At 44.6% G+C, this 25,939-nt stretch overlaps 1 protein-coding gene across 2 annotated transcripts in view; it reads left to right on the top strand.

Moving 5' to 3' along the window:
- The window catches only part of METTL16 (methyltransferase 16, RNA N6-adenosine), a 120,923-nt gene that overhangs the window by 89,308 nt on the left and 5,676 nt on the right, over positions 1 to 25,939 (top strand). For both annotated transcript variants that reach the window (XM_056558458.1, XM_056558459.1), the window contains exon 9: positions 18,738 to 18,905. In XM_056558458.1, the coding sequence (XP_056414433.1) occupies positions 18,738 to 18,905 (168 nt within the window). The remainder of the gene's footprint in view (positions 1 to 18,737; positions 18,906 to 25,939) is intronic.

The raw sequence follows: 25,939 nt of genomic DNA on the forward strand, positions 1-25,939 counted from the left end.
TCCCCTGAGGGCTTTTATTTTGTCATCTTCAGAGGTGCAACCATGTTTAATAATATGTTTGGTAATGTGTGGGGCTAAGCTCCTTTCTGTGTTCTGCCGCTTGCTGCTACAGAAATCTTCCTTTAGGATAGTATTGCACGTACAGTTTTTGATTCTGTTTTATAGTATGAGTGGACACTAAGGAAGGATGGTTCAGTCTTCATTTATATTATACATTTCTTTTGTATCCACTCCTTTCTTTTGCCCCCTAAAAATGCTGCTTCAAATTGTGTGCCTCATGCCTGACTGGGCTTTCTTCATTGGAGATCAAACAAGACCACATGACCCAGCTAACATGACAACCCTTGCTTATGTCCAAAACTTCTACCACAGCAGCTTTTCAGTAGCCTATGCTGTTTTTAGCTGTATATCTTGTTCCCATTCATGTCTATATTTATTGTCCCTCCACCCCAAGACATCTTATCCCCTATCCAAAGGATAGGAGATAAGATGTATGATCACGGGGGTCCCGCTGCTGGGAACCCCCGTGCTCTCCTGCACACCACCCCGTCATTCTAAAATTTTTGTTCCGAATGCTGGGTTCAGGGTCGTGACCTCACGCCATGCCCCCTCCATTCATGTCTATGGGAAGGGGCGGGGTGGATAGAATGTCTAGCGGAGTGCCCCTTTAACTTGACAAATATTTTACACTGTCCAGTCTGTGCTGATAGTATCAGACCCTGTTTAAACACAGCCCATTATTAAATGGCGATTGGTAACTCCTAGTTGTCAATTTATACTAAATTATACAAGGATAGCACAATGGCCCTGATTTACTAAGAGTGGAGTGTAGTTTTCTTTGTGGGATTTTTTCCCAACAGATATTTTTCCAGGGTATTTACTGTTAGGTTTCTCTACATTTTGCACTTTTCCCCACATTTTTACATATGCTCTGAGCTGTAGGGTTTTCTTTCCTCCTTTCAAATCCAACACATTTTCTGTGGAAACCTTAGTAAATTTGTTAGGATTTTTCGAAAATGTTGGGGACACACCCCTTACATGGAGACCACACACCCTTTTCCCGATGACCACGCCCCTTTTCAGACTTTCTCAGTAAAATGGAGAGTTGGTAGGGGTTTTTTTTTTTATAAATTCTGGGGCAGACAGAATTTCTGGCGCACAACCTGATAAAACAGGTCGGGTTTACAATAGTAAATCAGGGCCCAATGTACGAATGGAAATGTCAGGGTATCTTGTAAATTGCAGTGCAGCACATGCATTTTACTTTCCTTGTGAGGCCAATGGGATGAAAATAACACAAAAAATGTGGAGGAATAGAGGTGCTTTGGAACAATCACAACTGAAACAAAAACATTAACATGGCTCAACAAGCTCTGCTTCCACCATGTCACTAAGATCCATTCTCATCTGGTTTCGTTTTTTTGTGTGTTTTCTTTTAACTAAAAATGTATCTTGAAATAACAAACATCTCCAGAGGGATCTTTTCCCAGTTTGACGGTGAGCAGTGTTGGATCCTTCCAATGCTAGTTTAAATATGCCCATATGTCATCATATCCAAACCATTAGTTGATGACTCCTCTCCAAAAGAACAAAAGGATCCAAGTTTAAATTCAACATGCCCTGGATTATTTTTTTTCCTGTTGATGGACATATGACTGTTTGTTTCCACAAGGAAAATTCCTCCATACCCGATGACTTTTTTTTTTTTTCTTTCTTAAATATATTTTTATTAACCCCTTAGACCAGGCCAATTTTCACTGTAGGACCAGAGCGTTTTTTGCACATCTGACCATTGTCACTTTAAGAATTAATATCTCTAAAACGCTTTTACCGAATATTATGATTCTGAGATTGTTTTTTTTGTGACATATTCTACTTTATTTTGATGGTAAATTTTCGTCGTTACTTGCATCCTTTTTTGGTGAAAAATCCCAAAATGTCATGAAAATTTTGCATTTTTCTAACTTTGAAGCTCTCTACTTGTAAGGAAAATTGATATTCCAAATACATTTTATATTTTTTTCACAAATACAATATGTCTTTTTTATGTTGGCATCATAAAATGGAAATTTTTTTTAAAAAATTTGAGGGCTTTAACCCCTTAAGGACTCAGCCCATTTTGGCCTTAAGGACTCAGACAATTTAATTTTTACGTTTTCATTTTTTCCTCCTCGCCTTCTAAAAATCATAACTCTTTTATATTTTCATCCACAGACTAGTATGAGGGCTTGTTTTTTGCGCGACCAGTTGTCCTTTGTAATGACATCACTCATTATATCATAAAATGTATGGCGCAACCAAAAAACACTATTTTTGTGGGGAAATTAAAACGAAAAACGCAATTTTGCTAATTTTGGAAGGTTTTGTTTTCACGCCGTACAATTTCTGGTAAAAATGACATGTGTTCTTTATTCTGAGGGTCAATACGATTAAAATGATACCCATTATTATATACTTTTATATTATTGTTGCGCTTAAAAAAAATCACAAACTTTTTAACCAAATTAGTACGTTTATAATCCCTTTATTTTGATGACCTATAACTTTTTTATTTTTCCGTATAAGCGGCGGTATGGGGGCTCATTTTTTGCGCCATGATCTGTACTATTTTTTGATACCACATTTGTATATAAAAAACTTTTAATACATTTTTTATAATTTTTTTTTTAATAAAATGTATTTAAAAAGTAGGAATTTTGGACTTTTTAAATTTTTTTTCGTTCACGCCGTTCACCGTACGGGATCATTAACATTTTATTTTAATAGTTCGGACATTTACGCACGCGGCGATACCAAATATGTCTATAAAAAATGTTTTTTACGCTTTTTGGGGGTAAAATAGGAAAAAACGGACGTTTTACTTTTTTATTGGGGGAGGGGATTTTTCACTTTTTTTTTAATTTTACTTGTACATTTTTTTAAATTTTTTTTTTACACTTGAATAGTCCCCATAGGGGACTATTCATAGCAATACCATGATTGCTAATACTGATCTGTTCTATGTATAGGACATAGAACAGATCAGTATTATCGGTCATCTCCTGCTCTGGTCTGCTCGATCACAGACCAGAGCAGGAGACGCCGGGAGCCGCACGGAGGAAGGTGAGGGGACCTCCGTGCGGCGTTATGAATGATCGGATCCCCGCAGCAGCGCTGCGGGCGATCCAATCGTTCATTTTAATCGCAAACTGCCGCAGATGCCGGGATCTGTATTGATCCCGGCACCTGAGGGGTTAATGGCGGACGCCCGCGAGATCACGGGCGTCGGCCATTGCCGGCGGGTCCCTGGCTGCGATCAGCAGCCGGGATCAGCCGCGCATGACACGGGCATCGCTCCGATGCCCGCGGTTATGCACAGGACGTAAATGTACGTCCTGGTGCGTTAAGTACCACCTCACCAGGACGTACATTTACGTCCTGCGTCCTTAAGGGGTTAAAGTAGAGCAGCAATTTTCAAAAATTTCATGAAAACTGCAAAATCTGAAGGGACAGATGTTACAGAACTACAACTCCCAGCATGCCTGGGCAGTCTAGGCATGCTGAGAGTTGTAGTTTGGCAACATCTGGAGGGCTACAGTTTGGGCACCACTGTAACAGTGGTCCCCAAACTGTGACCCTCCAGATGTTGCAAAACTACAAGTCCCAGCATGCCCAGACAGCCTTTGGCTGTCTGGGCATGCTGGGAGTTGCAGTTTGGCCTTCCTAGTGGTTGCCACAGTAAAGACTACATTACTTTCACTTTCATTTCCCCACGTCGCTTCCCTACCTGAGCCAGGATCCAGCAGTCTGCAGCGACGATCAGCTGTTCCCAGGCACCTTCTCCTGCAAGTACTGACCTCCATATTCTCCCCATGTTCCCCGCGACATCCAGGGGTGGGCAGAACGGGGGGTTGCCATGGCAACACACTGTCCTGCTCTGCCATTGGTCAGAATCAGTTCTGACCAATGGCAGAGGATAGGAGGAGATCGCAGCACTGCGACCTCACTCCTACCCTGCAAGATGATCTGGGCTGTCACTGACAGGTCAGATCATCACTATTTTCCGGGCTGATCGGGTCACCAGAGACCTGATCAGCCCGGAATAGCAGAAAATCGCATGTCTGAATTGACATTCGATTTTCTGCGATCGCCGACATGGGGACCCCCCTCGGTGTTTGCCTCGGACGCCTGCTGAAAGATTTCAGCAGGTGTCCGGTTTCCCAACCTGCCCGTTGCGCGGCGGGATGCGAAATTCCCACGGACGTATGAGTACGTGCCTGGTCCTTAAGACCCAGGGCGCAGGGATGTACTCATACGTGCCTGGTCCTTAAGGGGTTAAACAAGTTTTGAATACAAAAGCAATAGCAGTCATATACTGTGTAACAGAGAGGTATACAAAAATAAAAGAAAAAATACATGAGCACCAAAAAAAAACATAAACAATATGGTCCCATGCAAGAAGACAATAATCACAAGAAAGGCCTTCTCTGGAATTATGTGCATTTTCTGAAGACACTGGCCGCTCCTTATACATATCTCAAGACAATACCCTCCCCCTATGCCAGTGCTTCTCAAATAGTGGGGCGCGAGGCTCCGTAAAGGGGGGGCTCGTTTGACCTCGGCAAATACTGTCATATTGGATGTCTAGATCGGATTATACGACTCACTCTCAAGCGGCGTCCCACACGGCGTCGGTTGCCTAGCAACTCTACGGCTGGATCTTACTTACAGTGTGGCTGCCTGGGAGAGGCGCTTTGAACTTCGGTGTGGCGCGCTGCTACGTTCAGAAGTGAGGTCACGTCACCAGGGTGACATGACCTCACATCTAAGCGCAGCAGCCCACCATGTCGGAGTTCACTGTGCCACCGAGCAGGGCGCCCGCTTGTTGTCGGTGTACAGAGCCCCGCTTGTTGTCGGTGTACAGAGCCCCGCTTGTTGTCGGTGTACAGAGCCCCGCTTGTTGTCGGTGTACAGAGCCCCGCTTGTTGTCGGTGTACAGAGCCCCGCTTGTTGTCGGTGTACAGAGCCCCGCTTGTCGTCGGTGTACAGAGCCCCGCTTGTCGTCGGTGTACAGAGCCCCGCTTGTCGTCTGTGTACAGAGCCCCGCTTGTCGTCGGTGTACAGAGCCCCGCTTGTCGTCGGTGTACAGAGCCCCGCTTGTCGTCGGTGTACAGAGCCCCGCTTGTCGTCGGTGTACAGAGCCCCGCTTGTCGTCGGTGTACAGAGACTCATATACGTTAATAAGGATACAGTGTTATGCAGAGGTGTACTTATAACAATTTTATAGACAAATTATATTATTTACAGTCGCGCGAAATGTTTTCTTTTTCCTAGGGGGGAGCATGACAGAAAATAATTGAGAAGCACTGCCCTATGCAAACCTCACACAGTTAAGGCCGGGGAGAGAGGAAATAAAAGAAAAGCCCCACCTCGACTCTCCAGTGATCTGAGAAAAAAGCACAGTTGTGGGGAAATCAGAACAGTTAGTCATCGGGTAGTTTCAGGGCTCCCAGGGTGCCCTTCAGGGATTCGAGATTAAACCACATCGTGTGTCTAAAAGGAAGGACTATGGCAGCAATCCCCGGAGTGTCACAATAAAGTAACGTCACTTCTGAAAAAACCTCTTAGTACCTTAATTGCAATGCCGTTCGGAATCCTGCCTGTCTACACCTAAGTAGACTTTCAACTGCAATATCAACATGATATCTGGTGTCTGGGAGTCCAACCATTTAGTCAATAGGCATCTAACCGCCACCAAAAGTACCACATGAATAAATCTGGAAACGTTCCCCTCCCTCCCCGGCTCCCCCTCCGGTTGGCACAATTGATAAAATGAGAGACTGGGGCGTGAATGGTAGAAGCACCTTCCAATGAACTTGGACATAGTATCACTGTACCATCAGCGCACCTGCCAGACACGCTGGCGGTGAGCACTCTCTTGACATGTCCCTTCTTCCGGCGGGCTGGGATTCACATCGCGGGACGTGCCTGCATGTGAATCCCAAACCCTCATTCACCTCCCTGTTCCTTTCGTTCTCGCAGACCTGGCGTGCGTGCCGGAGCTCTTTCATTTAAAGGGCCAGTACACCTTAATTAGTAAAATCACCTGTGTCCTATGTTATAAGTTTCTGCTTCTCCCACACTTCCCTGCCGGATCTGTTTGCCCCAGTGCCTTAGTGAAGGCATTATACAGTGTTTCCTTTGCCGTGTACCAGACCTTGCATTCCGTGACCTGACTGTGTACCTTGCCGCCTGACCACTGACCACCTGCTACGTTCCTGTTTACGCTCCTGTGCCGCCTGCCCTGACCTTCTGCTATCCAGACTACGTCCTGTCTCATTCCTTCTATACCTCGCATCACCTCAACTGCCTGTGTGGTCGAATCGTTCCAGGGGTAGCGACCTGGGTGCCGCCTGCCACAGCATGACAATCCCGCTTTCCAGCAGGCTCTGGTGAAAACCAGCTCCACCTTAGACTCTACTCCCTGGTACGGTGTTCCTGTCTTCTGAAACATGAGTGTTACACTCGCACCATCCGCCAGTAGTCAGCCGTGAAGGAACAGTCCCAAATCCCATGATACAAATTCGTCAGTTGGGAATTACACTTGGGGCAGCTAGTAATTCTATCTGGGAAAGAAGGTGAGAGGAGTATGTTAAAACCATACAATGCAGCGTTAAAGTAAGTTTCCCTCCATCTTTCATTAAGGATGTATTTACAGACTGCCCCCCAACCCGCCAAGATAGTGGCATGTATAGAAGTCTCACCCGTCCATAGCTCCCAACTTATATAGGGTTTCTCTAAATTTAGTTTGATGAGACAAGGACGAAAGGCTAGGTAAAGTGCCGGAATAGAAACCCCCTTCTGTCCCGGCCTATGATATCATCTAAGGAATGAGAAGTAGCTTCAGTGTGAGGTTCCGAAGTCTAGAGGAGCAAAAAGCATGTACCTGGTGTACATGAAGTAGGTGCGGGGAAGATTAAAAACAGCAATGATATCCCTTGGTTCTAACCACCTACTAGTGTCCCTATTCATAAGTGTTCCCACCGTGGTCACACCTTTTGCCTCCCACTGGCATAACAAGGAGGAGTAACAACCCTGAGGAAATTCTGGATGATCGCTAAAGGGCATGTGCTTTAAATGAAGGAAGGGAAGGCCAAAAACCTTCCGTACCTCCTTTCCAGATATAATCGTGTCCCTGAGCAAAATCTAGCCTTTCACCTCTGGTGGTAATTTTAAGAAGGACGTGTGTAGCAGTGCAGGAAGAGACCATGGCGCAGCCAGTGCCCTCTCGATCCTCAGGTTAGAGAAATAGGTAGAACTATGGATCTAGTCCGTTACATGGTGAAATAAGCATGCCAAATTGTAGCCTCTGATATTTGGGAAGTTGACTCACCCATCTCCCCCCCCTCCGTCCTACATAGTATAAGCTTCTATGAAGCTATGCGTGGGCCTTTGCCACAGGAAGCGTGTAAAGGCGGAATGTAGACGACGAACATCGTCGTGTTTCAGGAGAAATTAAAGGGTTTGAAGTGGATATAGCAGGCAAGGGAAACTAATCATCTTGACGAGATGGCATTGACCCAGAAAGGAGAATGGCAGGTTCTCCCATGTTTTCCATTCCGCAATGATTCACCAGAAACGGGAGAACATAACTGAGTAGAGCGTGTCACGTGTGCGACCTATGTAAATGCCCAGGTATGTGATGGAGCAGGTGGATACCCTTACCCCCTGCAGTTGACTACCACCTGGGTGAGGCAGGGGTGAGGCAGAACCCAAGGGCAGCAACACACTCTTTGAAGCGTTGCTCTTATATCCTGTAAATTTCCCCACCTCAGAGAAAAACTCAATCATATTAAGGACAGCACTCCTTGGATTACTAACATGGAGAAGTCTGTCGTCTGCAAACATGAATAACTTAAGTTCCTATGGACCTACCATAATACCCCTATATAAATCCAATTTGAGCAAAGAACGCGTCAACAGTTCAATCGCCTGGTCAAATAACAATGGTGAAAAGGGACAGCCTTGGTGCATACCTTTCAGTAGAGTGAGGGGAGGGGAAAGAATACCCGGGGTATAGACTCTGGCGTGAGACCATCATAGAGACCCGATATAAAGGAGCTAAAGTGACATGTGACCCCAAACTTGTCCAGCACCAGCCTCAACCAGTCCGATCGAACATTATCAAAAGCTTTTTCAGCATCAAGTGTGAGTACATGAGGGGTGAAACATCGGTTGAGACCGGTGTCGGACACTATCCATGGCCGCCAGGACTTAGCTGATATTCATTACCGCTGAGTGCGTTTTTATAAAGCCCATCTGATGTTCTCTGATGAGAGAGGGTAGCAACTTGGCTAGCCTGTCTGCCAGGATCTTCGAGAGCAATATCACATCCTGGTTGATCAGTGAAATGGGTCTTTACCCAGTTTGGGGATGACTTTAATATACGCTAATTTAGCCAAGGAGGACAACTGGCCCCTGCTGAGAACAACATTAAAATAGGCGATCAAGGTGGGAGTAACTTGGTCTAAAACTTGCTCGAATACCCATCTGTCCCCAGTGCTTCTCCATTCACTAGGGACTTAATAGCCGATTGAACTTCCTCACCTGTCACTACTGCATTCAGCTCCTGGAGCTGCTCCTCTGATAGGGAAGGGAGTGAGAGGCCTTCCAGAAACTGAGCACCCTCCACGGAAGGAGTGAAGGGCGTAGAATATAGCTCAGTATAATAGGAGCCCACAGAGTATTGACAGAGCGAGGATCGCTCCAGATTTGACCTGGAGAGTCTTTCAATCTTAATACGTGAGTTGGTGCGAAGGCTTGTTTAGACAGTCTGGCCAAAAGACAGCCAGACTTATTGCCATGTTTAAATAACTCTAGTTCAAAATGGGATCTATATATGCGTTCCCTTCTATCCAACCAAACTTCATAAGATGCCTTCGCTTCCTGCCAAAGGAGTTTATGGGTCGGAGTGGGGAGTCAACAAAGCGGGAGGAGGGTTGCACTAGCCGCAGCATGTCCCTCCTGTGTTTTTCATTTGAACTGTGGTACACCTTGATCTTACCCCTAAGCACTGTTTTCGCTGTTTCCCAATATAGTGTGGCGTTATCTGCATGTGCTGCATTGTCTGTCTTGAATTCCAACCCCCACCCCCGCAAAAGGTCTATAAACAACTTGTCCTTAGTCAAGTAGGACAGAAATCTCCATATGTAGTCAGACCCTCTGGGGCACATTGGCAAGAGTTCCAAGACAAGCGGGGAATGATCCAAAAGAACCATGTCCTGGAAGTCCACTGTGCCCAAACGAGTACATAACAGGGGACTGACCAGGAAATAGTCAATACGGGACCATGAGCCATGTGTGCGAGAAATGTGTGTACTTGCCGCCCTCTGGGTGGAGAGGATGCCAAGCGTCCTGCAAACCTGTCTGAGATTAAAAATGGGGGAGCACTTGAACGGATGACCACTGGCGGTGTAGAGGAGGTCTGTCAGTACACAAGGGGGTCCACCACTGAATTCAGGTCCCCTCCCAGGACCATGAGCGGTCCTGCCGATCGGGCTACAGAGTCGGCAAAAGAAGCAAAAAAAGAATTATCACTTTTGGGTCATAAACATTAAAAACATCATACGTCTGTCCAAAATGTTCTAATTGAAGATGGGATAAGCGCCCCTAAGTGTCATGGTCATGGGAGAGTATGTGGTGGGTGAAGGATTTGTGAATTAACATCAGGACTCCAGATTTACCATCAACTGAAGGGGAGCCCACAACCCTGCCAACCCACAATTTCTGCATCCTCTGAAAGTCGCTCTCCGTGAGATGCTTCTTCTGAAGGAGAACCACATCGGGTCGCAGACGTTTCAGAAAACGCAGAATGGACATCCTTTTCTGGGGGGAGCACAACCCCTTTACATTCCAAGAGATCACGCTACACATCGCTCATATAGACCCCCATAATAAAGAGGGGGAGGAGAAGAAACTCATGAGACAATAGGGTGAAGAAGAGGGAGGAAGCAGGAGACAAGAAACTAACAGTGGAAGAGGGGAGGAAAAGGGCTGGCATGCACCAGACAAAAGACATGGAGCATGGTCTCTCCAGGCATGAAAGAGGATGGCCATGGGGTACCATACAGTGAAAGGCACACCAGAATGAGAAGGCACAGACAAAACAAACAGGAAAAAACAAAGACAACAAAACAAAACATAGGCACCCAGAACTATACAGCGCCCAGTGTGTAATATAGGCAGCCGCAGATTGGTGTAGAGGACTTCACTTTCTTCGAACATGTGTAGAGACACGGGCCCCACCCCCTATGGACGGAAAAATTTGGCTAGGGCAAGTCATAAACAGAATTAAACTGTACCTGCCCCAGGAGCCCCGTAAGGAAAGAAAAAGCTACCTCGGCTCCCACTACTTATAGCATAATACAAGTTATAAAAATATGGTGCATATAACGATCTAGGCCCCCATTAGGAGATGGGGAATCAGAGAAACAGACAAAACAGCAGTATGCAATACTCAGTCCTGGGAGGAGGATCTGCTGCTATGTCTTCTGCTGCGTCTCCCTACCGATTTCCTGCGCTTCCTTGACTCTCCCAACGAGCGTGTTCGATCATTTCTGCATCTGAGAGGTCTGGAAGTGGCATCAGGTCGCCCCCTCGGAGATGGTGAGCGATGTAGAGGGGATCGAGAAAGTCGCACCAAGGTTGCCATAAGATCCGAAAGGGCTGCCTCCGCTGCTGCAGGAGTTTTGTAAGAAGTGAACGTCCCATCTGTACGTAAAACCTTTAGGGTCGCTGGTCTTGGAGCTGGAAGCGTCGTTTAGCCTTATAAAGTTCTGTGCAGACCTTACTGTAAGCCCTTCTGCGCTTGGCCACTTCAGTGGAAAAATCCTCAAAGATCAGTATTTTCTTGTTGCGGAAGGTCAGTGGTGAAGTGTTCCTGCGAAAAGCCTTAACCCCTTAAGGACATAGCGTTTTTCCGTTTTTGCACTTTTGTTTTTTCCTCCTTACCTTTTAAAAATCATAACTCTTTCAATTTTGCACCTAAAAATCCATATGATGGCTTAATATTTGCACCACCATTTCTACTTTGTAATGACATCAGTCATTTTACCCAAAGATCTGCAGCGAAACGGAAAAAAAAAAATTGTGCGACAAAATGGAAGAAAAAACACAATTTTGTAAATTTTGGGAGCTTCTGTTTCTACGCAGTACATTTTTCATTAAAAATGACACCTTATCTTCATTCTTTAGGTCCATACGATTAAAATGATATCCTACTTAAATAGGTTTGACATTTTATTACTTCGGAAAAAATCATAACTACATGCAGGAAAATGTATACGTTTAGAATTGTCGTCTTCTGACCCCTATAACTTTTTTTATTGTTCCACTCATCAAAAAAACTTTTGATATATTATAGATTCATGTATGCAGAATAACTTTACAATTGCATGTTATTAAAAAATATGCTTCTTTCTATTTAATTTTCCACTTTGAAGAAATGACCACTAGGGTGTCTCCCTACCAGTCCTGGCAGCAAGCATTTCAGACTCGTGCTGGAGTCCTAAACACTACAAGCTGCCAGTCTGCTTTGTTCACAAAGGAGAACACTCAGAGCTGCCAGCCTGCGTTGTTCACAGCCTGTTTGGCTGTGAACAAAGCAGGCTGGCAGCTCTGAGTGTTTAGGACTCCAGCATGAGTCAAAAAGGCTTGCTGACAGGACTGATTGGGAAAAATACAATAGAAAGAAGCATATTTTTCATTAACATGCTATTGGAAATTTATTCAACATTCACTAATCTAAAATATATCAAAAGTTTATTTGATGAGAGGTACCCTTTCACTTTTTTTTTTCACTTTTTTTTCACTTTTTTTTTTTGCAGTGTTATAGCTCCCATAGGGGGCTATAACATTGCACACACTGATATTTTACACTGTTCACAGCAAAAACATAGCTTTGCATTGCTCAGTGTTATCGGCGATTGATTGCTCAAGCCTGGATTTCAATCGCTATTCGGACGCGCAGGAGGCAATTGAGCCACCCTCCTGCTGCGTCCCAGCTGATTGGGACATCGCGATTTTATTGTGATGTCCCGATCAGCCCGACTGAGCTGCCGGGATGCTTTTACTTTCACTTTTAGACGCGGCGATCAACTTTGATCGCCGCATCTAAAGAGTTATTGCCGGACATCTGCCGGAACGACAATGTCCAGCATTAGCCACGGGTCCTGGCTGCTGATAGCAGCCGGGACCATGCGGGTATGATCTGAGCTTGCTTCATTACCCCCACCGCCCCCCCGCCTTCCCCCCCCCCGTGTGGCAGTGCCGTATAAACCCGGCGTTTTGCGGCAAGGGGTTAAAGATCTCCAGCTTGTCGTAATCAAGCAGCTTAAAGATGACTTGTCGCGGTCGAGCGTCTGCTCCAGCGTGTGATTGCGAGCGCTCTGACGCCAACAGACCCAGTCGGTGAGATCCTTAATCTCGACATTTGTGCGGCAGTCCCAGAACTTTTGGCAAGTCACTTTCACAAAAAGCCTGAAGATCCAACTGTGCGGTTTTCCAAGTCCTCAAGTTTTTTGGTTACATAGCACAGTTTTTTTTCAGTCTGTCTCAAATGGATAGCCAGACCGCTGTTTTCATTCTAATGCAATGATTCTCTGTTGAGCCTCACCCAGTCTCCTGGACTGAGCGAGCAGGTCATTCTGGACAAGAGTCAGCGTGAAATGCATCTTGTTCTCCATTGTCTGCTGTATGGTAGGAGTTATCAATTTGACCAAAGCTGCAGCAAGGGACTGGAGGTCAATTGGGGTATTTAAAGAGATTTCTGTAGCTGCCACCTGTGCTAGGTGTTGTGGAACTGTTGAGATCTGTTTCAGAGCATCATCAGGGGAGAATAATAGCTGGCTCCCCGCAACTTCCATGGCTGCTGGCGAGTTCTGGGTGGCAGACAGCGAGGCCTGAGCAGGTGCAGGCGTAGAGGACACTGCAGCCTTTGAGGTACCTTGGCGTGGGGTCCCTTTAGTCAGGAAGCGGTCCATAGAGTATAGATGTACTCCCAGGTCAGGGAGAGGAGGAAGCAGCTGGCTGTGGAGAAGAGAGGGGAGTAATAATGTAGGCAGTCAGGAAGGTTGTCTTGGCCTCTAATACCATATAGCTGTGGCAGGAAGGTGGGTTCGCTCCTTCTGCTGTTTTGTGTAGCGTAGCCTGAGCGGTAAAGATGGCGGCTGCCCCTTACACCTGGGGACGCCAGGAATAGTTTCCCCCTGCAGGACCCGTTGCTAGAGGGGGGGGGAGAGAGAGAGAGCACAGCTCTCCTCCCGGAGCATTGGTGGTTGATTCCTGGCCATGAGCGCTGTGCTGGCTGGCGCTCCTTCCTGTCAGCATTTTCCTGTGGTAAGCTTCTCCGGCTGCACTGGCGCTCCTGTGAAGCTGGGAGGCACGGGCACGACTCTGCAGATCCCCTCCTGTTCCCGGGAGCCACCCAGATGATTTGCGGGTTAAGTCGTCTCCTGTGAGGCCAGTACGGCACGGGTATTGGGTCCGGGGTGTGGGAGCTCTGTCTCTGCGCTCCTCACATGCCTGTGGCGGAACCGGAAGTCTCCCCGATGACTTCTAACATGTGAAGGAGCCATTTTGCTGCCCATACTGTTGAATAGGCTTTATCACTTCCTTTTCATTTTAAATGGGCACTGTCATTTAAACTGATTTTTTGCTATTGCACGTTTTACACTATTGCACAGTGAGGAAGGAAGTTCTCCCCTGTATGGCTTCAGATGATGTCATGTCTGCTCGGGATCTGACTGAGACTGAGCAGAAAATACAGAGCAATATCAAAGTAGAAAACTAACAAATAATAAAAATAAAGGCAGGGGGTGGTTTATTATGATGGGGGCAGTGAACTGGGAGGACTATAAAATTTATCAAGATCATGACAGTTACTCTTTAATGTATATTTATCTTAGTCAGACATGATGTTTATGCCTATAAAGGTGGGAAGGTTAGTGCATGCTGTAATACTCCCTCATCATCAATCCCATACATAGCATCCTTTCATAGCAGCTGGCAGGGTGTGGTGGCATCCATATTTGATTATTGACAGATCCCACCAGCAAGGATAAAATCATGAGGCAATTTAATCTGCTTGTTATGTTCCAAATACACCTTTTCTCTCATGTCCATATGTGCACATTTATCTCAATGCTATGTTGGTGTTTACCCCATTGGGAATAGTGGACAGATGAAGAAAGGGCCTTGATAGTGAGCACAATAAAGTGGGAAATCCCATTCCATGTGCACATTCTCCATGAGAGATCAGCACCTGTGTAATACTATCTGCCCGAATGCCAGCTTACAATGTGCTATAGCAGCGAATAGCTCGGAATGCTGACTGTGGAGTCCAGATCTAAGATTTAATTCATACTACAAAGTGAAATTCTATCTCAAATCAGCAAAACCATCAGAAAATAAATCCCCTGTCGTCTGTATGTTTGTACAAGCAGGGGGGGCATAAGAAATATGCAGTTATGTTCTCCTGGATCCATTCCTTTTAAACATTCCATGCAACATATGGTTTTATTTTTGTAAGAATAGACTTATCCTGAATAGATGACTTATGTTAAATAACCCTTGAGAAAAGAACTGCTGCTTTCACCCAATTTGAGATAGCATAAATTCACATTTAGGGGGAACATTGTGCATTTTACCTTCAGATATGTGTTGATAGTATTGCTTCGGAATACAGTACCGGACAAATGGTTCCATCTCAGTTTCCAGCAAAACCGCTGATCTGGCCGACATTTTGACAGAAACCCAACAAACCCCATTATAGTCAATGAGGGCTATTGATCAGTGTTGGCGTCTATCAAGTGATCGACCCCCCCCCCCCCCCCCCTTCTTGCTGTTAATTTTTGTATTACTTGGAAGGAATAAAAATGTGAAAATGCAAATAGTGATGTAAACAGGCCCTTACCAATCTCATGATGCATACATATTCTGCATGGATATTGACCGGGAATATGTACCAAAATCTGCATGTGGTCATGGTTGGATGTAAGAAATTGTCTGACCCAGTACAAGCTTGTGGATGTGTGCTTTCTGTATGAGGACTAGTGAGACATGTGGGCTGGTTCTGCTTTACTACTATGTGCATCTTTTGTCTTAATCTCCGTGTACATGCAGCACATTTTGCATAGAAAATACTATATCATATACAGTGTCTCACACCAAGTAGGAATGGAACAAAGCTCCATTCTGTGTGGTATGTGCAGTCATCTCTGATTTTCTGTATGTTACTCTGTCTTGTGTAGGTGTTTTGTTCATCGACATGGGTGGATTCGGCTGTAGTCTACATATATTGTAGTTGTGTGGATCCATCTAGTGGCAGATTTAAGGAATTTCACGGATCAACAACATTTGTTTTCCCCACTGACCGAAAATACAAATGATTAGCTGCATTATATCTTACTGCAGCCTCATCTGCATAAAGAAAATGGTAGCAGAGATAAAACCCTAATGGAAGACATTAATTGTTTTCTTTCCTAGTTTTGTTACTGAATGACAGGATCTGTAGTACATTGGTAATAAAAGAAATGAGTGTAACGTCTTCAGATATTTTGTTTCAGGAACATTCACTGGGCCCTCTGGACTCACTTGCCTCATCTGTTCTCTATGGGATCCACAGAAACAGCCAAGTACTGTACAGTTTTTTGGGCAGCTCCCATAGAGAATGAATGACACATGAGTGTTTTGCTTCTTCATTCAAATGGAAGACTGGGGTCCCCATTCTTAACCTGTCTGATCCCCCACGATTAGCTAGTTACCCCCATGATTAGCTAGATAGAAAATAACTTTACAAAAAGACACAACCCCTTCAACTATTAAGTGTTTTAGCATTTTTTTTTATTTTTCATTTGATTGCTAAATGAAGCTATTTTCTAAATAGTTTTGATTTAAAAAAAAAGTCCTACCATTGTGCTGCTGTAGAGTTTGTCATTCTTGGAGGACAGCTCACACAGGCTGTAGGTAGGGAGGAAAACAGGTGTAAGGCAGATTCCAGTGGGGGGGGGATCACACATGTGAAAGCAAAGCTCCCACAGAGAAAGCAAAGCTCCCACAGCAAGCTCCTTACCCTGATCGGGACCCTGATTTACTAAAACCCGAGTGTTTAATGTGGAGTGTTTTTCTTTATTTTTCCCGTAATTTACTAATCTGTTGCCCGTCTGTTTTTTGTTTTTTTTGTGTCGCACAAAATTTATTCTGTCCTGATAGGCAGTATTGCCAAGATGATTACAGAAACATCCAATTAAAGATAGGAAAGTGAGAAGCAAACACACAACAGATTTAGGTATATGGGTAAAAAATTATTTTAAAAAATTGTACAATGTAACATGTTGAAAGGCTGCATTCACGCAGCCGTCTGTCTCTGTAAATTCAGACTACATTAGTGCTTGTATTACTACCCCCATCATGGAACAGGGTTTGTTCCATGTTGGGGGCAGTAGTACAGGGCCTGTTGGATTGATCGCACCGGGCTTCACTTCTGAGACCCGATCCGATCAGAAGTTATGAAGCCTGGGAGCAGGCTGCATGCTCCTCCCCAGCGATGTACAGTGTTCTTTTACTTTCATTTTTAAATTCCCCGCCGGGAGCCCTGAATGGCCGGTACTAAGGAGCCATTCAGGGCTCCTGGCCGGATTTCCAAATAGAAGCGCTGCGGTGGGGAAAGATCTATAGAATCGCTAGGGGGGGTATATGTCTGGCCCCCCTGCAGCATATATCTTGCTTCCTGCAGTGCATTTTTATAGGTATTGCCCCCCGCAGCACGTGTGTGTGTGTGTGTGTGTATATATATATATATATATATATATATATATATATATATATATACATATCCCCCCCCCCCCCCCTGCAGCGCTATCATAAGCCCCCGGCAGCACTGTGAATGAAAAGTATTCCATTAGCTTCCCAGCCTGATGCGCTGCTGAAAGAACACTTGTCTTTCATAGCACTGCAGTGGCATATGTACATAGAAGCACTGTGGGGGCCAGATAACGCTATATATCTGGCCCCCACAGCACTTCTATAATCATATCTCTCCGCGGCTCTATGAATGAAAAGTGTTCTAACAGCAGCTCATCTGGCCGGGAAGCCGGCCGGCCCGATGCGCTGCTGTTAGAATACTTTTCATTCATAGCGCTGCGGAGGCATATAATTATAGAAGCGCTGTGGGGGACAGACTTATCAATATATGTCTGACCCCCGCAGCGCATCTATATACAGATGCCGCCTCAGCGCTATGGATGACAAGTATTCTTTCAGCAATGCATCGGGCCGGCCCTTACGATAGCGCTGCCGGGGGGAAATATATATATACACTCGTGCTGCGGGGGACAATACCTATATAAATTTGCTGCGGGGAGAAAGACTTATATAGTGCAGCAGGGGGCAAGATATATAGAAGCGCTGCGGGGGGGCGGGGGGGGGGAGCAGATATATACCACACCCCAGCGATTCTATATATCTTTTCCCACCGCAGCGCTTATATTTGAAAACCCCACCGGGAACCCTGAATGGCTCCTCAGTATCGGCCATTCAGGGCTCCCGGACAGTAATTTAAAAATGAAAGTAAAAGTACACTGTATATAGCGGGGGAGCGGAGCATGCCGCCCGCTCCCCTGCTTAATAACTTCTCATCAATCCCTCAGCCCCTGTACCACTGCCGCCAACATGAAACAGACCCTGTTCCATGATGGGGGTAGGATTCACTCGGTTTCGAGTAATTTTCCGACAGCTCAGAGCTGTCGGGTTTTGGTGAAGCAAAACTCACACATTTTCCTATGAGTTTTTTCATTATACTCGGACTGTTTTTTCTTTTTTGTCGGAAACACGCCCCTTTTTCGGCTAACCATGCCCATTTGACAGGTTTAAAAAACACTGAGTGATGGTATTTTGTGTTGCACAAAGTGTTGAATGGGCTATGTGACACAAATTTGGTGTCACAACCCGAGAAAAAGTCGGGATAATATTATTAAATCATGGCCAGTATGTATTACTGAAGAAACACACTCACATGAGAACATCTGAACCTAGTTGCTGGCTGCAAACTGAATATCAGGGGGTCTGAAAATGATTGCAGAAATGAAGATTTCAGATTTTTAGTGCAACATTGTAGACTCTAAACAAACAAAAAAAAAAACTATTTTCTATGTCAGAGGTCTCCATAGTCTTCAAATGGGTCATCCAGGGGGGTTGCTCTGGGAGTATGTGTGTGTGTGTGTGTCTGATTTGTTTGGATTTGTGTCTTTTGTCTTGTTGTTCGTTCGGGCGCGGACCACTGCGATTTTCCATTCCTGTGATGGCTCACTGTCATGACTTTTCCTTTGTTACTGTGGGGGATTGGAGAGCTCTGTGCTTGAGCTAAATGTTATTGTTCGTTTGTTTATTTTATATTGAAAAGTTATAAATAAATACTTAAAAAAAAAAAAAAGTTATCGTGGATTAGAAAAAGAGAATTGAATTCTTTCTAAATAGATCTACTCTTCTCCTCAGGTTGTGTGTGGTATCGCAACTCTTTTGCATTAAAGTGATTGGAGCCAAGGTGTAACACCACACATAACCTGAACACAGGTGTGGTGGTGTTTTTATATTTCAACAGCTGAAATTTCTGCCGCCTACATACATTAGAGAGTTTCCATCTCCAAAAGTTTGCAGAATCAGATTTAAACATTATTATTGCATTTCTTTTTTTATTCATTTAGAACCCTCCTTCTAAAAAAAGAAAGCTGGAAAGGCCACGGAAGCCTGTGATGTTCTGTGTGTTGGAGACAACAGTAAAGATGCTTAAGAGCAAGTCTGAGTGCACAGGTGACCTGAACCATATTTCTGTGGTCACAGACTGTCTAAAGAAGGTACTTACTGATCTGAAGGTAGGTGCTATGAAAGGTCATATGAAAGATTTCTAAATCTTATTTAGTTTGAAAACATTTTACTAAGCATCAGTGTAAACTTCATTATTGCATTCATAAACACTTTTTTTTCTGCTGGGTATACACCAGGGTCCTGGGAGTAGACTCTTAGTACCTTTTACTGAGCAATATAAAAGTGTCTGACATTTTGTCTGACTTAAAGGGGTTTTCCAGCAGAAGGTTACTTACCTCTAGCATTCCCTTAGTGCCTTTGGTTTTTTTGCTTCGGTCCCCGTCTGCAATCCTTTTCCTGTTAGAACTCCTCTGCGGCGATGTCCCGCCTCTGCCAGTAATTGGCAGTATGACACTTTGAGCCCTGACATTGAATTTTATGTGCAAAGTTCTTTAAAAAAACAAAACAAAAAAAACTTCCGCTAAGTCCATATGTCCAAATACACAGGTTCCGGATGGGTGTAAGAACTAAATACAGGATACATTTATAGGGGTATTCCAGGGAAGTAAATATATATATAGTAACCCCTTCCCGCAGAATTATTTATATAACCGTCAGGTTATGCTGGTGGTTCGCGCATCCTGATGTTTATATAAGTTATTCATTTAACCCGACGATGCACGGCATTGCACGGGTTAACAGGCAGAAGTCTCGCTGCAAGCCCCCCCCTATCCAGGACCATCTGGTAATGGTCCTGGTCAGCGATCATTGAGATTGGTCCCTGTGGACCAATCAGTGTCTCAGCTGACTGGGGGGGGGGGTGAAAGTTGAGATCCCCCGCTCTGCCCGCCCCTAGAAGTCCGGGCAGAGCGGGAGTAGAAGACCCCCGAGAGCTGCGGGGGGAGGGACATACCGCAGGACCGGCGGCAGGCAACTGGAGGAGGCAGCAGGCAAGTGGAGGTGGCGGCGTCGGCATCAGAGGTAGCAGTGAAGATCGCTGTAAAGTGATTGTCACTGCTGCTTCTAGGAGTTTCAAAACTACAACTCCCAGCATGCCCAAACAGCCTTTGGCCTCTGAAGGGCCAGGTGTTACAGAACTACAACTGACCAGAATGCCTAAACTGTCTGGGTATGCTGAGAGTTGTAGCTTTGCAACAACTGGAGGGCCACAGTTTGGAGACCACTGTGCAGTGGTCTCCAATCTGTGCTCTTCCAGATGTTGCAAAACTACAACTCTCAGCATGCCCAGACAGTCCAGGCATTCTGGTCAGTTGTAGTTCTGTAACATCTGGTCCTTCAGATGTTGCCGAACTACAACTCCCAGCATACGTGGACATGCTTGGAGTTGAAGTTTTGCAACATCTGGAGGGCTACAGTTTGGACACCACTACACAAAGGTCTCCAAACTGTTCTCCTCCAGTTGTTGAAAAACTACAACTCCCAGCATGCCCTTCGGCTGTCTGGGCATGCTGGGAGTTGTAATTTTTCAACAACTTGAGGCACACTGGTTGGGAAACATTGTCTGTTTCCTAACTCAGTGTTTCCCAACCCGTGTGCCTCCAGCTGTTGCAAAACTATTTCCCAGCATGCACTGACAGACCATGCATGCTAGGATTTGTAGTTTTGCAACAGCTGGAGACACACGGGTTGGGAAACACTGAGTTAAGTAACAAACTCTGTGTTTTGCATAACTACAACCCCCAGCTGTTGCATAACTACAACCCCCAGCATACATGGGCATTCTGGAAGTTGTAGTAGTATGCCTCCAGCTGTTGCATAACTACAAGTCCCAGCATGCCCTTCTGTTGTCACTGCATGCTGAGAGTTGTAGTTTTGCGACAGCTGGAGGTTTGTACATGGTACATTCACAGAGGCGGAGGTTTACAGCAAGTTTCTCACTGCAAGTTTGAGATGCAGAAAATTTTCTGCTGCAGCTCAAACTCCTAGCGGGAAACTCGCTGTGGACCCCCGCCCATGTGAATGTACCCTAAAAAACACCACACTACACAAAATAAAGAGTAAAACACTAGATATACACACACACACACGCACAAATACACGCAAAACAACAACTCCCAGTATTGCCGGACAACCATTGACTGTCCAGGCATGCTGGGAGTTTTGCAACAACTGGAGCCACCCTGTTCGTGAATCACTGGCATAGAATACCCCTATGTCCACCCTTATGCAAATCCCTAATTTAGGCGTCAAATGCGCATGGCGCTTTCTCACTTCGGAGCATCGTCATATTTGAAGGCAACAGTTTAGGGCCACATATGGTGTAAAGTTGGGGTCTACTCCAGCATATTATTCTAAATATATATATTTTTTTACACTAACTTGCTGGTGTTGCCCCATACTTTTTATTTTCACAAGAGGTAAAAGGTACAGAAAGTATGGTAATACCCTATATGTGGACGTAAAATGCTCTGCGGGTGCACAACATGGCTCAAGAGTGAGAGTGCTATGTACATTTGAGGTGATTTGCACAGGGTGGCTGATCGTTACTGTGGTTCTGACATAAACACACAAAAAAAACACCCACATGTGACCCCGTTTTGGAAACTACACCCCTTAAGAAACGTAACAAGGGGTATGTCCTTTTGTAGAGAAAATCACTCGGCACAGCCTGCCTATTATTTAGCACAGACACATCTCTACCTCTGTTAGCTGAACCACGCCAGGCGGTGCTCTCTGGATAATACAAAGTCCACGTATAATCTTCAATGAGTAGAAAATAACCAGGGCAACTCACCAAATGCGATTTCTTCACCACTTCTTTATTCAAACATGAAGGGTACAAACAGTGCAGGACAGGGGTGGACGATAGACAGGGGGATGTTCGTTCGGGGCCACGGTGCCGTTTCGCAGGATATGCTTCAACTGGCCCCAGGGGTATAGTGAGCCTTAACTACCCACAGGTGTTTGAAGAATTTTCGTTGAAATTGAAAAATTTTTGTTTTTTCACTAATATGCTGGTGTTATTCCAAATTTTACATTTGCACAAGGGGCAATAGGAAAACATCCCCCTATAATTTGTAACACCATTTCTTCTGAGTAAGAACATACCCCATATGTTGATGTAAAATGCTCTGCTGGAGCACTACAGGGCTCAGAAGAGAAGGAGCGCCATTGGGCTTTTGGAGAGAGAATTTGGCTGGAATTGAATGCCATGTGGGTTTACAAAAGCCCCCATGGTGCCAGAACGGTAGGTGCTAGAATGGCCTGTGTCTTTCATGAGGGTGGGGGCTGCTTTCAGAGAGGAATTTGGAGAGGGACGGAGCGGATGGCTGGATGATGTCACTTCATGCATGTAAGGGACAACTCAAGTGGGGAAACTGCTCTATATAGATAATGAATGATATTTAGACAATTAAATAGGTTGATGAGAGGGAAAGCATGGGCTATTGGTTTAGTTCTCTGGAGTACCCCGTTAAATAGAATTAGAAGAAAATGAACATCTGGCACCGCTAGCTATGAGTCACTCCGGTATTATGCAGCATTCATGGACCGCATTCAGCACGTGTGTTTGTCTCAATGCGGTATTGATCGTGGTGGTGCTCTTATCCCGAAAGAACAAGACTTCAGTATGCAAAGGCAATATAGAACATGCAGGTAATGCACTCACCACAAACTTGAACGATGCAAAAACTCCAGGCTTTATTACATGCAAAGCATGAGGATACATCCACGTAGACAGATACACAGGGAGCAACAGTGGACAAGTGAGGCGGGGAGCGTACATCTCTTCCCCCCCCCCCCCCCCCCCCCCCGCCTCACCTGTCCACCGTTGCTCCCTGTGTGTCGGTCTACGTGGACGTATCCTCATGCTTTGCATCTAATAAAGCCTGGACTTTTTGCATCGATCAGGTTTGTGGTGAGTGCATTACCCGCATGTTCTATATTGCCTTTGTATCCCTTTAAATAATCTTAAATTGTCCGAACATATTAAAGTGCAGTGAAAAAGTATACATACACCAATGCACCTTATTTTCCAAACCTGTTAAATCTAAATTTATATAAGAAGGTCTCAAATAGCAGAACATGATGCTGTGTTCTGAAGATTTGAAGAGATACCCCATACTCACCTGGTTCACCTGTAGTCCTCAGCAGTGTGGCCTCTCTCCTCTACTTGTCTTCACCTCTGGTCTAGGCTATGGTGCATGATGACGTCATGCGCCGGAGCATAGAGTGCAGAGGGCAGACGCACGGGCCACTTGTCGGCTTCCTGCATATCGTGGATGGTCGCAAGAGTGATTGACAGGGTAAGGAGCCAATCAGCAGAGCCCTGCATTAACTATAGGCGTGTCTGTTAGATGTACTTATAGTTAAATTTGTCCTAAAACGGCCGGCCCGGAGGACAGCCTGGCCCACCGGTCCTACTGCTAGGTGTCAACACTCTGGATCAGCCAATGGTGGCCTTTCCTAAGGCTCTGAATCAGTCATGTTAACCTCCCAAAAATGTTTTAATTGCAATTATTAGTAATTAGTACAATAACGTGTAAAAAGTTGTGTCCAACATAGAAACAGTATACAAATCATAGGAAACCACCCACTGGGAGTTTTCAAGTGTTTAAGGTTTTCTTAGTTTTTTTATTTTGAGTTTATTTTGTATAATCCTCTAATAAATGTGAAATATTAAATCCATTTGAGCCTTAAAATGAAATGATCATTAGGAACAAATTGTTCAGAGCTGGAAATCTCTACTTCATAGTAGCTTATCAATAATTCTCATTTTGGTCGCCTAATTTCTGTTTTATTTACCGTGATCATAGTTACATAATATAAATCTATTGTTGCCTTGTAGATATAACTTATCTCTTTCTGCTTTGTATCATCACAATATACACAATAGTTGCACACAAACTGCCTTGACCATAAATGCAGGCACTGACTTCCGTTCTTGCTTTCTCTTTTCCTATCTGTTGTTAAGTATGGGATCTAAGCGACAATCTCTGTGTGTTTTTTACTAATGAAAATGCACAATGACAGATGGAAGAACAGATGAATTTTGAGAAATATTATAGCAAGATCACCCAATTTGCAAAAAGTTAATTGACAGTAAACAGTCTTAGTCTTTAGATGCCAGCGATGCCTAATAAGTGTGGGATAATAGGGAGATGGCACAGTGGCAAGATTTGTGCAAAATTCATTGGCGTTATGATTAACCCTTCTAGGATCTAGCCTATTTTGGCATTCAGGCCCTCAGGAATATTTTTGTTTTTGCATTGCAACAACGAGTCATTGACATAGCTGGACTGTATTAATTTACTTTTATTAACTGGGAAAAAGGAAAAGTGACAGCAATTCTGACATTGTTTACTTGCCTTCTAAATGTTCCACTGTTCAAAAATCTCTTTTTTATTAAAGAATTAGCAAAATACAAATTAATGTATATCAACTGTGCATTCAATTGAAAGCAAATTACACAGATCAGAAAAAAATAAAGCACAACAAACAAATATAAAGCAAATGAAGAAAAATTCAGGGCTACGATAGGGAAGGGGGTGGGAGAAGGCAGGAAAGGGTAGAGTTGTCAGGCCAGATATCTAAAGGATAGCACATATGTGCAGATCAGTAAGATCGAAAGGTTCTCAATGGGTCCCACAATTTTAGGAATTTAATATGAGAGGCTGAAAGCCAGCTTGAAATTTCCTCCATCCTATACTTTTGGTCGACTCAGTCCATTGGTCAATAGTAGGGGCCTGGGTAGTATGTCACCCTAAAGGCACTATTAGTTTGCTACCGTCTGGAAGTGGGTAGTCAGCGAGGAGGAATGAAGATAGAACTGGCCCAAAGGAGCCCACAACAAGATCAATGCAAGTGTAAGATGGATCACTCGGGCAGTAATCTGCTTTATTTTATCAGAGATAGCAAGACCAAATTCTGCTAATAAGTGGACAGGACCACCATATGTGCGAAAGAGTGTTCACTGTTCACATTTGGGCATACATAATTTGTTAACTTTATTTGTATGCTTATGACAATACCAAAGCAGAGTTTTGTTTTTACACACTTGAACCATTAGCACACATTTTATGGGATAAAACTGTTTTTATATGTTGCCATGTTCCAACAGTCAGAACTTTGTTTATTTTTCTATCTATGTAGAGATATACAGTGCTCCCTCAAGTTACAATATTATTTGGTTCCAGGACGATCATTGTATGTTGAGACCATAACTCTATAGAAACCTGGTAATTGGTTCTTAAACCCCAAAATGTAATCCAAAATAGTAAAAAGTGAGGATTAACCCCTTAACGACGCAGGACGTATATTTACGTCCTGCGCCGGCTCCCGCGATATGAAGCAGGGTCGCGCTGCGACCCCGCATCACATCGCGTCGGTCCCGGCGCTCATCAACGGCCAGGACCCGCGGCTAATACCACACATCGCCGATCGCGGCAATGTGCGGCATTAACCCTTTAGAAGCGGCGGTCAAAGCTGACCGCAGCTTCTAAAGTGAAAGTGTCCTGGCTAGTCAGTCGGGCTGTTCGGGACGCGGCGTCCCGAACAGCTTGCAGGACACCGGGAGGGCCCTTACCTGCCTCCTCGGTGTCCGATCGACGAATGACTGCTCCGTGCCTGAGATCCAGGCAGGAGCAGTCAAGCGCCGATAACACTGATCACAGGCGTGTTAATACACGCCAGTGATCAGCATAGGAGATCAGTGTGTGCAGTGTTATAGGTCCCTATGGGATCTATAACACTGCAAAAAAAAAAAGTAAAAAAAAAGTCTTAATAAAGGTCATTTAACCCCTTCCCTAATAAAAGTTTGGATCACCCCCCATTTCCCATAAAAAATAAATAAAACAGTGTAAATAAAAATAAACATGTGGTATCGCCGCGTGCATAAATGTCCGAACTATAAAAATATATTGTTAATTAAACCGCAGGGTCAATGGCGTATGCGCAAAAAAATTACAAAGTCCAAAAAAGCGTATTTGGTCACTTTTTATACCATTACAAAATGAATAAAAAGTGATCAAAAAGTCTGATCAAAACAAACATCGTACCAATAAAAACATCAGATCACGGCGCAAAAAATTAGCCCTCATACCGCCCTGTACATGGAAAAATAAAAAAGTTATAGGGGTCAGAA

The sequence above is a fragment of the Hyla sarda genome, chromosome 2 (genome assembly GCF_029499605.1).
Source record: "Hyla sarda isolate aHylSar1 chromosome 2, aHylSar1.hap1, whole genome shotgun sequence".
Taxonomy (NCBI): Eukaryota; Metazoa; Chordata; class Amphibia; order Anura; family Hylidae; genus Hyla; species Hyla sarda.